The sequence below is a fragment of the Oncorhynchus mykiss genome, chromosome 5, assembly GCF_013265735.2.
Source record: "Oncorhynchus mykiss isolate Arlee chromosome 5, USDA_OmykA_1.1, whole genome shotgun sequence".
In the NCBI taxonomy this organism is placed as follows: domain Eukaryota; kingdom Metazoa; phylum Chordata; class Actinopteri; order Salmoniformes; family Salmonidae; genus Oncorhynchus; species Oncorhynchus mykiss.
The window spans coordinates 82,324,280-82,341,779 of NC_048569.1; the positions used below are offsets into that span (position 1 = coordinate 82,324,280).

Sequence of the window (17,500 nt, forward strand, 5' to 3'; positions counted from 1 at the left end):
CCCCACGGCCTTCTTTGACGTTGCCTTGACAGCAGCAACATCAACAACATTATCAACATCAATAATAACCTGGTATTACAGCTAACGTTACAGATAAATGCACCCTGCTGACTCACTATGAACAAGAAATGGGGTTTGTTTGGTGTGCGCGTGTTCTCACTTGTTTTTTCTTGTAGAAGCCCTTTTTGTCACAGTTGGGGATACGGAAGCCTCTGGGGTTGAGCACATTGGAGATTTTAAGACTGTTCAGGATGCTTTCCATCTCTCTCCTGCATGGGCCCTGCACACACAGCACACAACACCTCAATAAAACATTACTAACCACTGTACTAACCCTGTATAACACTGTTATAACACTGTACTAACCCTGTAATAACCCTGTACAAACCCTGTACTAACACTGTACTAACAAAGTAATAACACTGTAATAGCACTGTACTAACCCTGTAATAACAGTGTAATAACACTGTAATAACCCTGTACTAACCCTGTACTAACACTGTACTAACAAAGTAATAACACTTTAATAACACTGTAACCCTGTAATAACACTGTTATAACACTGTACTAACCCTGTAATAACCTATACTAACACTGTACTAACGCTGTACTAACAAAGTAATAACACTGTAATAACACTGTACTAACCCTGTAATAACACTGTACTAACCCTGTAATAAAACTGTAATAACACTGTACTAACCCTGTAATAACCCTGTAATAACACTGTACTAACCCTGTAATAACACTGTACTAACACTGTAATAACCGTGTACTAACCCTGTAATAACCCTGTACAAACCCTGTACTAACACTGTAATAACAATGTACTTACCCTGTAATAACACTGTAATAACAATGTACTAACCCTGTAATAACCCTGTAATAACACTGTACTAACCCTGTAATAACCCTGTAATAACACTGTACTAACCCTGTAATAACACTGTACTAACCCTGTAATAACACTTTAATAACAATGTACTAACCCTATAATAACGCTGTACTAACCCTGTACTAACCCTGTAATAACACTGTACTAACCCTGTAATAACCATGTAATAACACTGTAATAACCCTGTGCTAACCCTGTACTAACCCTGTGCTAACCCTGTACTAACCCTGTACTAACCCTGTACTAACACTGTACTAACACTGTACTAACACTGTACTAACCCTGTAATAGAACTGTAATACACTGTACTAACCCTGTAATAAAACTGTAATAACACTGTACTAACCCTGTAATAACACTGTACTAACCCTGTAATAACCCTGTACTAACACTGTAATAACAGTGTACTAACCCTGTAATAACCCTGTACAAACCCTGTACAAACCCTGTACTAACCCTGTACTAACACTGTACTAACACTGTACTAACACTGTACTAACACTGTACTAACACTGTACTAACACTGTACTAACACTGTACTAACACTGTACTAACACTGTACTAACACCGTACTAACACCGTACTAACACCGTACTAACACCGTACTAACACCGTACTAACACTGTACTAACACTGTACTAACACCGTACTAACACCGTACTAACACTGTAATAACACTGTAATAACCATGTAATAACCCTGTAATAACACTGTACTAACCCTGTACTAACCCTGTAATAACCCTGTAATAACCCTGTAATAACCCTGTAATAACACTGTACGAACCCTGTACTAACCCTGTACTAACCCTGTAATAACACTGTAATAACACTGTAATATGACTGTGTGCGTGTGTGCCTGTGTTTGGTATGGTCGTTTGTACAGTATTATGAGAGATACAGTGGAGCAAAAAAATGATTTAGTCAGCCACCAATTGTGCAAGTTCTCCCACTTAGAAATATGAGAGAGGCCTGTAATTTTCATCATAGGTACACTTCAACTATGACAAACAAAATCAATTTAAAAAATCCAGAAAATCACATTGTAGGATTTTTAATGAATTTATTTGCAAATTATGGTGGAAAATAAGTATTTGGTCAATAACAAAAGTTTATCTCAATACTTTGTTATATACCCTTTGTTGGCAATGACAGAGGTCAAATGTTTTCTGTAAGTCTTCACAAGGTTTTCACACACTGTTGCTGGTATTTTGGCCTATTCCTCCATGCAGATCTCATCTAGAGCAGTGATGTTTTGGGGCTGTTGCTGGGCAACACGGACTTTCAACTCCCTCCAAAGATTTTCTATGAGGTTGAGATCTGGAGACTGGCTAGGCCACTCCAGGACCTTGAAATGATTCTTACGAAGCCACTCCTTTGTTGCCCGGGCGGTGTATTTGGGATCATTGTCATGCTGAAAGACCCAGCCACGTTTCATCTTCAATGCCCTTGCTGATGGAAGGAGATTTTCACTCAAAATCTCACGATACATGGCCCCATTCATTCTTTCCTTTACACGGATCAGTCGTCCTGGTCCCTTTGCAGAAAAACAGCCCCAAAGCATGATGTTTCCACCCCCATGCTTCACAGTAGGTATGGTGTTCTTTGGATGCAACTCAGCATTCTTTGTCCTCCAAACACGACGAGTTGAGTTTTTACCAAAAAGTCTGCATGGAGGAATGGGCCAAAATACCAGCAACAGTGTGTGAAAACCTTGTGAAGACTTACAGAAAACATTTGACCTCTGTCATTGCCAACAAAATGTATATAACAAAGTATTGAGATAAACTTTTGTTATTTACCAAATACTTATTTTCCACCATAATTTGCAAATAAATTCATTAAAAATCCTACAATGTGATTTTCTGGATATTTTTTTTCTCATTTTGTTTGTCATAGTTGAAGTGTACCTATGATGAAAATTACAGGCCTCTCTGATCTTCTTAAGTGGGAGAACTTGCACAATTGGTGTCTGACTAAATACTTTTTTGCCCCACTGTAGGTGGTGGTAGGTATTAAGTGTCTTTATCCACGGTGCATGAAATAGTCATTACTTACATACTCGGTCTCCCTCTTGTTATCCAGGGAGAAGTTGTGCATGTCGGAGTTGACTCCCCCAGACACTGACTCCACCTTGTAGCTCTGGCTCTTCTTATTCTGCTCCTTCTTGATCACGTCTAGCTTGGTGTGCAGCGGCGGTTTGGCCTCTATCGCCCCCCGATGTCCACCACCTCCGCCTTCCACACCTACCGCGCCCCCTGCCACCATCTTGGTCGTCGTCACGGTGCCGTTGGCACGCCGTTCATCCCCTGCCCCGGAATGCTCCCCGCTTGTGTTCTCTGTCAAAGCAACAGGAAGTGATGTCATGGTTTAGAAACGTTTTCAAATGAAGTCCAAAAAGTTTGAGGATGAGTGTGTGTTGTTAGATTGTCATAGAGGATGGTCTATGCATTGGCAAGGAGATGAAACACCATTAAGTTAGCTTCAGGAACATCTTTACCAAGATGATGGTGTGTTTGGATGCTGTCAGAGTTCCAGAGTTTGCGAGTCTGAAATAGTCTAAACACTATAATGACCTGAGAATGAGACTGAGACCAGTGCCTCACAAGCTGTTCTAGGTCCCGAGACTGAGACAGAGAGAGAAATTGAGACAGAGAGAGAGACAGAGAGAGAGAGAGAGAGAGGGAGAGAGAGAGGGGGGGGGAGCAGAGAGAGAGACACAGAGAGAGAGGGGGAGCAGAGAGAGAGCAGAGAGAGACAGAGAGAGAGGGGGAGCAGAGAGGGAGACAGACAGAGAGAGAAGGGAGCAGAGAGAGAGAGGGGGGGGGGAAAGAGAAAGAGACAGACAGAGAGAGAGGGGGATCAGAGAGAGAGAGGGCAGAGAGAGACAGAGAGAGATAGCCTTGCTATTGAGAAAGGCCGCCGTAGGCAGACATGGCTCTCAAGAGAAGACAGGCTATGTGCACACTGCCCACAAAATGAGGTGGAAACTGAGCTGCACTTCCTAACCTCCTGCCCAATGTATGACCATATTCGAGAGACATACTTCCCCCAGATTACACAGATCCACAAAGAATTTGAAAACAAATCCAATTTTGATATCTACTGGGTGAAATTACACAGTGTGCCATCACAGCAGCATAATGTGTGACCTGTTGCCACAAGAAAAGGGCAACCAGTGAAGAACCAACACCATTGTAAATAAAACCCATATTTATGCTTATGTGTACTTTGTGTATTTATGTGTATTTATTTATGTGTACTTTAACCATTTGTACATTGTTACAACACTGTATATAGAGAGAGATTGTATATATACAGTGTTGTAACAATGTACAAATGGTTAAAGTACACATAAATACAGATGCTAGCCTCAGGACCGCACTCAGAAAATCTGGCCCAACCAAATCATCACAAAACAAAAAGAAAAATATATCACCTATTGGAAAGACACCACAAAAAATCAAAGTAAACTTCAATGCTATTTGGCTCTAAACAGACAGTACATGGTGGCAGACTATCTGACCACTGTGACTGATAGAAAACTGAATAAAACATTGACTAGGTACAGACTCAGTGAGCACAGTCTGGCTAAAGAGACCGGTCGTCACAGACAAACCTGGCTAGCCGGAGAGAACAGGCTGTACTCACTCTGCTCCAGGGGAGAGGTAGAGATAGAGCAGCATTTCCTATAACACTGTGACAAATACTCAGACCTAAGAGAATATTTATTTCCCAAAATTATTATTCAATACAAAGAATTTGAAACTATAAAAGATGAAGAAAAAAATATAATATTTATTGTGTGAAAAGCCAAAATGTGCAGTTTTGGCAGCCAAATATGTGTCCTCCTGCCACAACCTGAGGGACAGCCAGTGAAAAGTCCCTGTCGATAATATTTCCCATCTTGTTTTGGTGTGTCTTTCATACCACGTCATGTGTCTTCTCAGTCATGTTGACACTGGTCTACTACCAGGTCATGTGTCTTCTCAGTCATGTTGACACTGGTCTACTACCAGGTCATGTGTCTTCTCAGTCATGTTGACACTGGTCTACTACCAGGTCATATGTCTTCTCAGTCATGTTGACACTGGTCTACTACCAGGTCATGTGTCTTCTCAGTCATGTTGACACTGGTCTACTACCAGGTCATGTGTCTTCTCAGTCATGTTGACACTGGTCTACTACCAGGTCATGTGTATTTTCAGTCATGTTGAGACTGGTGGTCTACTACCAGGTCATGTGTCTTTTCAGTCATGTTGACACTGGTCTACTACCAGGTCATGTGTCTTCTCAGTCATGTTGACACTGGTCTACTACCAGGTCATGTGTATTTTCAGTCATGTTGACACTGGTCTACTACCAGGTCATGTGTCTTCTCAGTCATGTTGACACTGGTCTACTACCAGGTCATGTGTCTTCTCAGTCATGTTGACACTGGTCTACTACCAGGTCATGTGTCTTCTCAGTCATGTTGACACTGGTCTACTACCAGGTCATGTGTCTTCTCAGTCATGTTGACACTGGTCTACTACCATTGCTTTAATGTATTGTTGTTCTCATTAATATTGTTGATGTAGTTGTTGTTAATGGTAATCCCATGTCCACTACTACTATTATTATTGCTGTTGGTCCCACCATTTATTTACATATAAATATATATTATATCTAAAAATATATATATATATTTTTTCGATATGTATACTTTGACAATGTAAGTGATAATGAACTTGCCATGTCAATAAAGTCAATAGAATTGAATTGAGAGAGAGAGAGAGAGAGAGAGAGAGAGAGAGAGAGAGAGAGAGAGAGAGAGAGAGAGAGAGAGAGAGAGAGAGAGAGAGAGAGAGAGAGAGAGAGAGAGAGAGAGAGAGAGAGAGAGAGAGAGAGAGAGAGAGAGAGAGAGAGAGAGAGAGAGAGAGAGAGAGAGAAAGAGAGACAGAGACAGAGACAGAGACAGAGAGAGAGAAGAGCTGTTCAATTCTACAACCACCTAAAAGGAAGCAATTCCCAAACCTGCTATTTGGCCCTAAACAGAGAGTAAACAGTGGCAGAATACCTGATCTCTGTGACTGACCCAAACTTAAGGAAGGTTTTGACTATGTACATACTCCGTGAGCATAGCCTTGCTATTGAGAGAGGCTGCTGTAGACAGACTTGGCTCTCAAGAGAAGACAGGCTATGTGCACACTGCCCACATAAAAAGGTGGAATTTGAGCTGCACTTCCTAACCTCCTGCTAAATGTATGACCATATTAGAGACACATATTTCCCTCAGATTACATAGACCCACAAAGAATTAGAAAACAAATCCAATTTTGATAAACTCCCTTATCTATTGGGTGAAATACCACAATGTGCAATCACAGCAGCAAGATTTGTGACCTGTTGCCACAAGAAAAGGGCGACCAGTGAAGAACAAACACAATTGTAAATACAACCCATATGTATTTTCCGTTTTGTACTTTAACTAGCTGCACATCGTTACAACACTGTATATTGACATAATATGACATTTGAAATGTCTCTATTATTTTGTAACTTGTGTGAGTGTAATATTTACTGTTCACTTTTTACTGTTTATTTTACTTTTGTTTATCCATTTCACTTGCTTTGGCAATGTAAACATATATTTCCCATGCCAATAAAGCCCCCTGAATTGAATTGAAACAGAGAGAGGGAGAGCAGAGAGAGAAACAGAGAGAGACAGACAGACAGACAGACAGACAGACAGAGAGAGAGACAGAGGGGGAAGCTGAGAGAGAGGGGGAGCAGAGAGAAATGGGGAGCATAGAGAAAGAGAGAGAGACAGAGAGAGAGGGGGAGCAGAGAGAGAGAGAGCGAGAGAGCAGAGAGACAGAGAGAGAGGGGAGCAGAGAGAGACAGATAGATAGATAGAGAGAGAGAGAGAGAGAGAGAGTTTGAGTTTTTATAAAACCTTTATTTTTTACTCAAGTGTTAACATAAATAATGACACACTGCCTTTTCAGAAATGAAATAACAAAATGTAATTCCTAAACAAAAATAAATACATAACATATACATTCAACTTATTTCAGCAGCAAAAAATAATTTCCCCTCCTCTACAAAACAAAGTGCTCCTTCGTAAGCCCACTTCTCCTCAAATAATAGGAGATCTTTTACAGCTGAAAAGAACTCAAAATCTACTTTTATTCTTGCTTTCACTAAACCTTTAAAAACACATCTTACATCCTGCCCATATCCCGTTTCTATCTTATGTTTCCTACTCAGAAAAATTGACATCTTAGCTTGTCCCAAAATAAAATTTAACATTTGACATTTTCTTTTCTGTTGTTTACTATATTGAAACCCCAAAATAAAAACAGTGTTATTGAAAAACTCCCCTACAGCTTTAAACAAAGATTCCAACATTTCCAATAGCGGTTTTATCCTCTCACACTCCATAAAACAGTGAAAAATGGTTTCTCTTATATTACAAAAAGGACATCCATCTCTAACATCTGAGTTAATAACAGATACAAAAGCATTAACTGCAATGATGCCATGTAAAACCCTCCATTGCATATCACCAGTACCCTTTTGTAACGGTGGTTTGTACAGTGCTCTCCATGCTGGCTTTACCTTGTCATCAATGCCCAATTTTACCCTCCATGGAGTATCTTTTCTATTTTTCAATTTATCTTTATTCAACACCTTGACACACCCCCTATACAATTCCTTCCCATTCACCTCATCCAAACCCACCTCCTCCAACCCTCTCAAATCCAGCAATAACGCCTTTCTTTCTGACTCTGGGATATTTGGTGTAATCCCTAGTTTTGGAAATGAGACGTCTTCATCTTGCACCTTCTTCTTGTGGCTACTAAGCATATCCCATTCTTCCGCTGACAGAGCCTTCCTACAGCTCCCCAGCATTTGTCCGACAATCCTTTCCGACCTCATCCCCAAATGTTCTGCCACCCTTCTTCCATCCATTAAGGCGGGCCCAGCCATGGCCATTAACTGTCTTAAGGTGATGATTTTCCCCTTCACCAGAATCTTGGAGAAATGTGGAACAGCTGCAGTTGTACAGTCCAGTCTCGCCCCATACACCAGAGGTTCCTCCAACAGCCAATGCACTGACTCCGCTGAAGTTCTTCTGGACACCTTCATTATGCTCCACACTCTGAGAAGGCCTCTATAAAACGGAGGTACTCCCTCCCTAGAAATCTGGCTACTATCAACCAGAAATAAAGCCTTCTTTAAACCTAATCCTCCAACCCTCTGTAATATAAGACCTGCCACCCCTCTCCACACCACATTTTCCGGTCCATAAAGCAGCCTTTGAATGAACTGAAACCGGAAAGCAGCAGCCCTACTAGCAAGATGTACAAGACCTTGTCCCCCCTCCTCTTTTGACAAATACAAAACACTTTGTGGAACCCAGTGATATTTATCCCAAAAGAAATCCACAATAATTGCCTGTATCTTAGCCAGAAGGCCAGATGGTGGTTCTAAAACTGACAACCGATGCCACAGTGCAGAGGCAATCACATTGTTAACTATAATAGTGCGCCCTCTATATGACATACGAGATAGTAACCAACGCCATCTCCTCATCCTCCCTTCCACCATTTCAACCACCCCACTCCAATTTTTTTCCATAGTCCCCTCATCTCCTAGATACACTCCAAGATACTTAAAACCTCCCTTACACCATTCTAGCCCCCCTGGCAAAGCCATGATCCCTCCAGACCATTCTCCAATCTGTAAAGCACAACTCTTTTCCCAATTTACCTTTGCAGAGGATATTCCCCTAAAACGATCAACCATTAGACTCAAGCTATCCACCTCCGCTTGATTTTTCACTAACACAACTACATCATCAGCATAGGCTGAAAGACGAATAGGAGGAATATCATCTGAAAGGCACACCCCTGCAATGCGACTTCTAATGCTATTTAGTAGTGGCTCTATAGCAATAGCATATAACATCCCAGACATAGAACATCCCTGCCTAATACCTCTACACACTTTAAAAGGAGCACTCAAACCACCGTTAACTTTCAATACACTTTCAATGTCACCATATATCACCTTTATCATGGCAATAAAACCAGAGCTGAACCCAAACGCCTCAAACGTGTGCCATAAATATTGATGTTCAACTCGGTCAAATGCCTTTTCCTGATCAATTGAAATTAGACCAGCATCCAACCCAATAGCCCTAGAGACGTCCAAAAAATCACGAATCAGAGAAATGTTATCCCCTATCTGCCTGCCAGGAACACAGTAGGACTGATCCGTATGTATGATTTGCCCCATCACCTCCCTCAGCCTGTTGGACAAAGCCTTTGACAATATCTTATAATCAGTACACAATAAAGCCACCGGCCTCCAGTTCTTCACCTCCCTCGGGTCACCCTTTTTGGGCAGTAGGGTGAGGACAGCCCTTCTGCAGCTTATTGGTAGTAACCCTCCGGTTAAACTATCATTAGCTACTTCTAACCAATCCTCTCCCAACATAGCCCAAAAAGACTTAAAAAAGTCAACGGGAAGCCCATCAATGCCTGGTGCCCTTCCATTTTCCATGCAATTTAATGCAGTGTATAAATCCTGCAAAGACAATGGTTGCTCAAGCTCAACCTGAGCTTCTGCAGGCACCTTTGGGAGCCCATCAAAGAACTGCTGTGTCACTGTTTTGTCCTCTTTGTACTCACACTTGTAGAGCTCAGCATAGAACTCTACTGCCCTCTTTCTGATTTCACTAGGGCTAGTGAGCTCTTGTCCAACAGCTGATTTGAGACAATGAATAATTTTTCTTTGTCCATTCTTTTTCTCTAAACCAAAGAAAAATTTGGATGAGGCATCCATTTCAGATATGCCCTGAAATTTACTTCTCACCAGTGCCCCCTGTGCTCTGATACCCAGCAGATCTGCCAATGCAGCTTTTCTCCTCTTGAGGGCCTGAGTATGGCCTCGATCTCCTGTGGTCTCAACCAACGTCATGAGTTCCACTATTTCAATCTCTAGGGCTTTCATTGATCTGGTGATATCCTTGGTGACATTCCTCGTGTATTGATTACAAAATTGTTGAATCTGTATTTTCCCTATATCCCACCATTGTTGAAGGGATACAAAACTGGCCTTTTGAGCCCTCCACCTCTCCCAAAAAATACTGAAACATTTCCTGAAGTGAGCATCACTCAATAAAGTTATATTAAAATGCCAATATGCGCTTTTAGGTTTTACATCGTTAATGAACACCACCTCTGTTATTAAACAATGATCAGAAAATCCCACTGGAGTTATCACACTTGATTTACAGACCTGAGATTGATGCTCAAAAACATAAAACCTATCTAACCTGGCCATAGAGATGATGTTCTCTCTCACATGCGCCCAGGTGTACTGCCTTGTTCCTTCATGTTGACTCCGCCAAATATCACACAGTTCATTTGTTACAATAAGGCGTTTTAAAAACGTCCTTGAGGCTATATGAGGTTCTTGGTGATTTCTATCTAAATCGCTAACTGTGCAGTTAAAATCCCCAGCAATAAACAAATAATCTTCTTTGTTACATTTCTCAATGGTATTTGATAATGTCTCTAAAAAACATACCCTCTCAACTGTCACCACTGGGGCATATACATTTATCAGACACATATTGATGTTTTCATACCTTGCTCTAACTTTTAATAACCTCCCCTCAACTACCTCTTCAACCTCATATGACAAAGGCAAAAACCCTTTTGAGAACAAGATAACCACACCCCCACTTTTTGAGTTTTTATGACTACACACCACTGTCCCCCCCCCACTCCTGTTGCCACATAACTTCATTTTCCAAATTACTATGCGTTTCTTGTAGAAAAATTATGTCACTTCCCTTTCCCCTCATTAACTCATACACCATGGCTCTTTTTTTAACATCTCTTGCCCCATTTACGTTTAAAGAAGAGATCTTAAAACTGCTCATGGATAAGAAAAAAATACAGAGGAAGATACAGCCACCACATCTCTTTACAGAGTTAAAACTGCAACTGAACTCTTTCATTTTCTTTAGAATTTGCATCACTTATTACTCTCGTGACCACTTTCTTGAGTCTAGCAATTTCAGGGCTTTTCAAACCTCCCCCTGTAATTTTTGACATCAGAAACTTTGCTGATTCAATAAACAATTCACGTTCAGGGAAAAAATCAGTTACATTGTAATCCTGCATATATTTCTTCCCTTTTGTCAACTTCAGAAATTGACGTATCTTCTCGATCCCATACCTCCCTTCCACCCCATCTATCTCACTATATTGTTGTGACGCGTCAGATGACTCACTCTCGCTATCCTCCCCAGAAGAAAACCCCATCTCTACAACCTGTTCATCTTCACCTGATTTATCCATCTCTACCTTTCTCTTAGAATTAGACCCTTCACCACCCCTTAAATTCTTCCTTTTACTCCTCGGTATTTTGAAAACATCCGCTTCTTTTTCCGTTATTTCAATCTCCTCTTGACCTCCAATTTCATTTTCCAGCACCACCTCAGCGACGGCAGTCGCAATCTCACCTAGTGTTTCCCCTCCCTCTTTGTTCTGATCTACCACAATTGCCCCCGTATCCACAATGCCTTCCTCTCCTACTTTTCCAACCACATCTGCCCACCTTCTCTCTTCCCCTACACCTGTAGTATTTTCATCCCTTCGCTGTGGTACGTTAGTTGCACCCGCACTAAAGCTACTACCAGGCTCAGCGCGTTCATTCTCGGGACAATTACGCACCAAATGCCCCTCTCTTCCACATCCAAAACATTTCATTGATTCAGTAGATGCATAAAAGACATAATCAAATCCATCAATCTTAAAACTAAACGCTAAATTCAGTTCATCTCCTTCCTTTTTTAAAATCATATGCACTTGTCTCCTATGAGACACGACATGTTTCAACAACGGAGATTTGCATCCAAAAAGAACCTTCTTTATTGTAGATACGATTTGACCATGGCGAGATAACTCTCGCTCTAACACTTCATCTCTAACAAATGGTGGCACGTTAGAAAGCATAACTTTCTTCGCAGGATTCATAAGCGGAAATACCGGCGTCTGTGTCTCCCGCAACACAACACCCCTCTCAACTATCTTATTCACCTTTTCAATTGAATCTAAGAATATCACTACAGCGCTATTCATCCTTGAGGCTGATTTAATGCTATCATACCCAATGATAGCACCCACAGCCAAGCTACATTCTTCCACTGAACACCCAGCCGCAGCAGGAATTTTTACTCCATGCCTCCGACTAAGTTTTTCAAACTCTACATTTCCGCGAGTGGCCATTGCAACCAGCCCCACCCGCTGGTTGTGCCCTCGCGAAAAACCAACCTCAAAGATCCCACCACCCCTATACGTGCTTAGTGATAGTTAAACAATATACCCTATAAAACAACTAAACTAATCAATATATATATATGTACATACCAAAACCCAATAGAGTGAAAAGAAATTCCATTCGTTCTCACAATCACTCCTGCTTGACGACTCACTCCCAGCATGCACTCCGAGAGAGAGAGAGAGAGAGAGAGAGAAGAGCTGTTCAATTCTACAACCACCTAAAAGGAAGCAATTCCCAAACCTTCCATAACAAAGCCATCACCTACAGAGGGATGAACCTGGAGAAGAGTCCCCTAAGCAAGCTGTTCCTGGGGATCTGTTCACAAACACAAACACACCCCACAGAGCCCCAGGACAGCAAAATAATTAGATCCAACTAAACCATGAGAAAACAAAAAGATGAATACTTGACACATTCGAAAGAATTAACAACAAAAAATGAACAACCTGGAATGCTATTTGGCCATTAACAGAGAGTAAACAGTGGCAGAATACCTGACCACTGCGACTGACCCAAACTTAAGGACGGTTTTGACTATGCACATACTCAGTGTGCATAGCCTTGCTATTGAGAGAGGCTGCCGTAGGCAGACCTGGCTCTCAAGAGAAGACAGGCTATGTGCACACTGCCCACATAAAAAGGTGAAAACTGAGCTGCACTTCTTAACCTCCTGACAAATGTATGACCATATTAGAGACACATATTTCCCTCAGATTACATAGAACCACAAAGATTTAGAAAACAAATGCAATTTTGATAAACTCCCTTATCTATTGGGTGAAATACCACAATGTGCAATCACAGCAGCAAGATGTGTGACCTGTTGCCACAAGAAAAGGGCGACCAGTTAAGAACAAATTTATTTCTGCTTATTTATTTTCCCTTGTGTACTTTAACCATTTGTACATTGTTAAAACACTGTATATATATAATATGACATTTGTTATGTCTTTTTTGTTTTGAAACTTCTGTATGTGTAATGTTTACTGTTCATATTTATTGTTTATTTCACTTTTCTATATTAGCTACCTCACTTGCTTTGGCAATGTTAACACATGTTTCCCATACCAATAAAGCCCCTTGAATTGAATTGAATTCAAGGGAGAGGGGGAGCAGAGAGAGAGACAGACAGAGAGAGAGAGAGAGACAGACAGACAGACAGACAGACAGACAGACAGACAGACAGACAGACAGACAGACAGAGAGAGAGGGGGGGAAGCTGAGAGAGAGAGAGAGAGAGAGAGTGAGAGAGAGAGAGAGCAGAGAGATTGACAGAGAGAGGGAGAGAGAGAGAGAGGCAGAGAGAGAGAGAGAGTGAGACAGAGACAGAGAGAGACAGCCAGGGAGAATTGGGAGCAGAGAGAGAGAGAGAGAGAGAGAGAGAGAGAGAGAGAGAGAGAGAGAGCGAGAGAGAGAGAGAGAGAGAGAGAGAGAGAGAGAGAGAGAGAGACAGAGACAGAGACAGAGAGAGAGACAGCCATGGAGAGGGGAGAGCAGAGAGAGAGCGAGAGAGAGAGAGAGAGAGAGAGAGAGAGAGAGCGAGAGACAGAGCGAGCGAGAGAGAGAGCGAGAGAGAGACAGACAGACAGACAGACAGACAGACAGACAGACAGACAGACGAGGGAGGAGCAGAGAGAGCGAGAGCGACAGGAAGTTAGTCGCTTGCTCCTGATATTTATAGACCACGTAGCTGGCAAAGATTCCTGACAAATCGTTAAAGACAGAGCAGAGCCCAGACCACCTGACCGGGTCAGAAGGAGAGATAGAAGAGGTGGAGGAGGGGGATTTTAACATCGCTCCCTAATATAGGAAAAGGACGAACTATCCACCATATGATCAGGGTCAGCCAGAACTACTATTGCCTACTGCACTATTACTGACCAGAGCCACATGAGGCCGTGTGCTATGCTGGACAGTACCCGTGCATCCCGAATGGCACCCTATTCCCTATACTACATTAGACTAGGGCCCATAAGGAAAAGGCTGCCATTAGCACACAGGCCCTGTGCAGATAACCATCTGAAGGCATTCAGGGAAAGAATGTCAACACTGGATTTGAACCTGGAATCGTGAGTCCAGCAGTGGGCTGAACACATTCAACTGGTCTTGGCAAAGACACACACACACACACAAAACCACAGACATACACTTATTTGAACACACACACGCAGTTACACACACACACACACACACACACGTTGTAAGGATTAAGTAGAACCAAATATTGTCTTGCGGCAGTGTGGGCAGGGAGGGGCGGGTGGGGAGGGGCAGGACGGGGTACATTATGCATACAACTTAAACATCAACGATGTCATCATTGGTGTAAACAAGAACCTAGAAAACAACAACAAAATGGCTGCAGAATAGATAAAGCTTCCCCATCATCACCCTTCACCTTGAAACAAGACAAATCACTTCGACCAACTCCTAAAAACCAGAAATGAGTAGAAAGGATCCAAGGGGAGAGGGAGCCCAGTCTACACTGCATTCGGAAAGTATTCAGACCCCTTGACTTTTTCTATATTTTGTTACTTTAGAGCCTTATTCTAAAATGTATTACATTTTATTTTTTTCCTCATTTATCTACACACAATACCTCATAATGACAAAGTTAAAACCATTTTTTGTTTTACATTTTGAAAACGTATAAAAAAAACTGAAATATTACATTTATATAAGTATTCTGACCCTTTACTGAGTACTTTGTTTAAGCATCTTTGGCAGTGATTTTCAGCCTAAAGTCCTCTTGGGTATAAAACTACAATCTTAGCACATCTGTATTTTGAGAGTTTCTCCCATTCTTCTCTGCAGATCCTCTCAAGCTCTCTCAGGTTTGATGAGGAGTGTCACTGCACAGCTATTTTCAGGTCTCTCCAAAGATGTTTGATCGGGATCAAATCTGGGCTCTGGCAGGGCCACTCAAGGACATTCAGAGACTTGTCCCGAAGCCACTCCTGCGTTGTCTTGGCCTAGGGTTGTTGTCCTGGTGGAATTTGAACCTTCGCCTCAGTCTGAGGTCCTGAGTGCTCTGTAGCAGGTTTTCATCAATGAACTCTCTGTACTTTGCTCCATTCATCTTACCCTTGATCCTGACTAGTCTCCCAATCCCTGTCACTGAAAAACATCCCCACAGCATGATGCTGCCACCACCATGCTTCACTGTAGGGAGGTTGCCAGGTTTCCTCCAGACGTGATGCTTGGTATTCAGGCCAAAGAGTTCAATCTTGGTTTCATCAGACCAGAATCTTGTTTTTCCTGGTCTGAGAGTCTTTATGTGACGGGCTGTCATGTGCCTTTTGTTGTCGAGTGGCGGGCTGTCATGTGCCTTTTATTGTCGAGTGGCTTCCGTCTGCCCACTCTACCATAAAGGCCTGATTGGTGGATGCCGCAGAGATGGTTGTCCTTCTGGAAGGTTCTCCTATCTCCACAGAGCAACTCTGGAGCTCTGTCAGAGTGACCATCGGGTTCTTGGTCTCCTCCCTGATCAAGGCCCTTCTCCCCCAATTGCTCAGTTTGGCCGGGTGGCCAGCTCTAGGAAGAGTCTTGGTGGTTACAAAGTTATTCTATTTAAGAATGATGGATGCCACTGTATTCTTGGGGACCTTCAATGCTGCAGAAGTGTTTTGCTACCCTTCTCCAGATCTGTGCCTCGACACAATCCTGTCTCAGAGCTCTACAGACAATTCCTTCGACCTCATGGGTTGGTTTTTTCTTAGACATGCACTGTCAACTGTGAGACCTTATATAGACAGGTGTGTGCCTTTCCAAATCATGTCTAATCAATTGAATTTATGGACTCCAATCAAGTTGTAGAAACATCTTAAGGATGATCATTGGAAACAGAATGTACCTGAGCTCAATTTTTGAAATGAATAGCAAAGGGTCTGAATACTTAAGTGAATAAGGTATTAATGTTTTATATTTTTAATAAAGTTGCAAATATTTCTAAAAACTGTTTTTGCTTTGTCATTATGAGGTATTGTGTGTAGATTGATGAGGATCTGTTTAATTTAATCCATTTTAGAATAAGGCTGTAAAGTAACAAAATGTGGAAAAGTGGAAGGGGTCTGAATACTGCATAAGGATGCCTGGAAAAACATCCATGTTTATTTACAAAAACCTCTCCCATTACTTTTTTCTGATAAACATCTTACGAAATTTGTTTGTCTAATGGCAGCAGGGTAAACAACTTAGTGGTGAGAGTGCGAGAGAGAGAGAGAGAGAGAGAGAGAGAGAGAGAGAGAGAGAGAGAGAGACCCAACAGAGCCCCAGGACAGAAACACAATTAGACCCAATCAAATCATGAGACAACAAAAAGATAATTACTTCACACATTGGAAAGAATCAACAAAAAAAAAGAGCAAACTAGAATGCTATTTGTCCCTAACCAGATAGTACACCGTGGCAGAATACCTGACCACTCTGACTGACCCAAATTTAAGGAAAGCTTTGACTATGTACAGACTCAGTGATTATAGCCTTGCTATTGAGAAAGGCTAATCTGGCGCTCAAGAGAAGACAGGCTATGTGCACACTGCCCACAAAATGAGGTGTAAACTGAGATGCACCTCCTAACCTACTGCCAAATGTATGACCATATTAGAGACACATTTTTCCCTCAGATTACATAGACCCAGAAAATAATTTGAAAACAAATCAAACATAGATAAACTCCCATAACTGTCAGGCAAAATGTCTCAGTGTGCAATCACAGCATCAAGATTTGTGACCTATTGCCAAAAGAAAAGGGCAACCAGTGAAGAACAAACACCATTGTAAATACAACCCATATATATGTTTTTTTATTTTCCCTTTTGTACTTCAACTATTTGCACATAATATGACATTTGAAATGTCTTTATTCTTTTGGAACTTTTGTGAGTGTAATGTTTACTCTGAAAGCATTTAATTGTATATTTCACTTTTGTTTATTATCTACATACATTACATAGGTTTACACTTGCTTTGGCAATGTAAAACGCATGTTTTCCATGCCAATAAAGCCCTTAAATTGAAATGTAATTGAATTGAAAGAAAGAGAGAGAGAGAGAGAGAGAAAGAGAGAGAGAGAGAGAGAGAGAGGGTGAGAGAGAGAGAGAGAGAGAGAGAGAGAGAGGGTGAGAGAGAGAGAGAGAGAGAGAGAGAGAGAGAGAGAGAAAGAGAGAGAGAGAGAGAGAGAGAGAAAGAGAGAGAGAGAGAGAGAGAGAGAGAGAGAGAGAGGGTGGGAGAGAGAGAGAGAGAGAGGGTGAGAGAGAGAGAG

At 41.7% G+C, this 17,500-nt stretch overlaps 1 protein-coding gene across 1 annotated transcript in view; it reads right to left on the reverse strand.

The window, feature by feature from the left end:
- The window catches only part of igfbp3 (insulin-like growth factor binding protein 3), a 71,598-nt gene that overhangs the window by 49,193 nt on the left and 4,905 nt on the right, over window positions 1-17,500 (reverse strand). The window contains exons 2-3 of the mRNA XM_021604522.2: window positions 2,953-3,233; window positions 161-280 (exon numbers count right to left, since the gene is read on the reverse strand). Coding sequence (XP_021460197.2) covers window positions 161-280; window positions 2,953-3,233 — 401 coding nt within the window. The remainder of the gene's footprint in view (window positions 1-160; window positions 281-2,952; window positions 3,234-17,500) is intronic.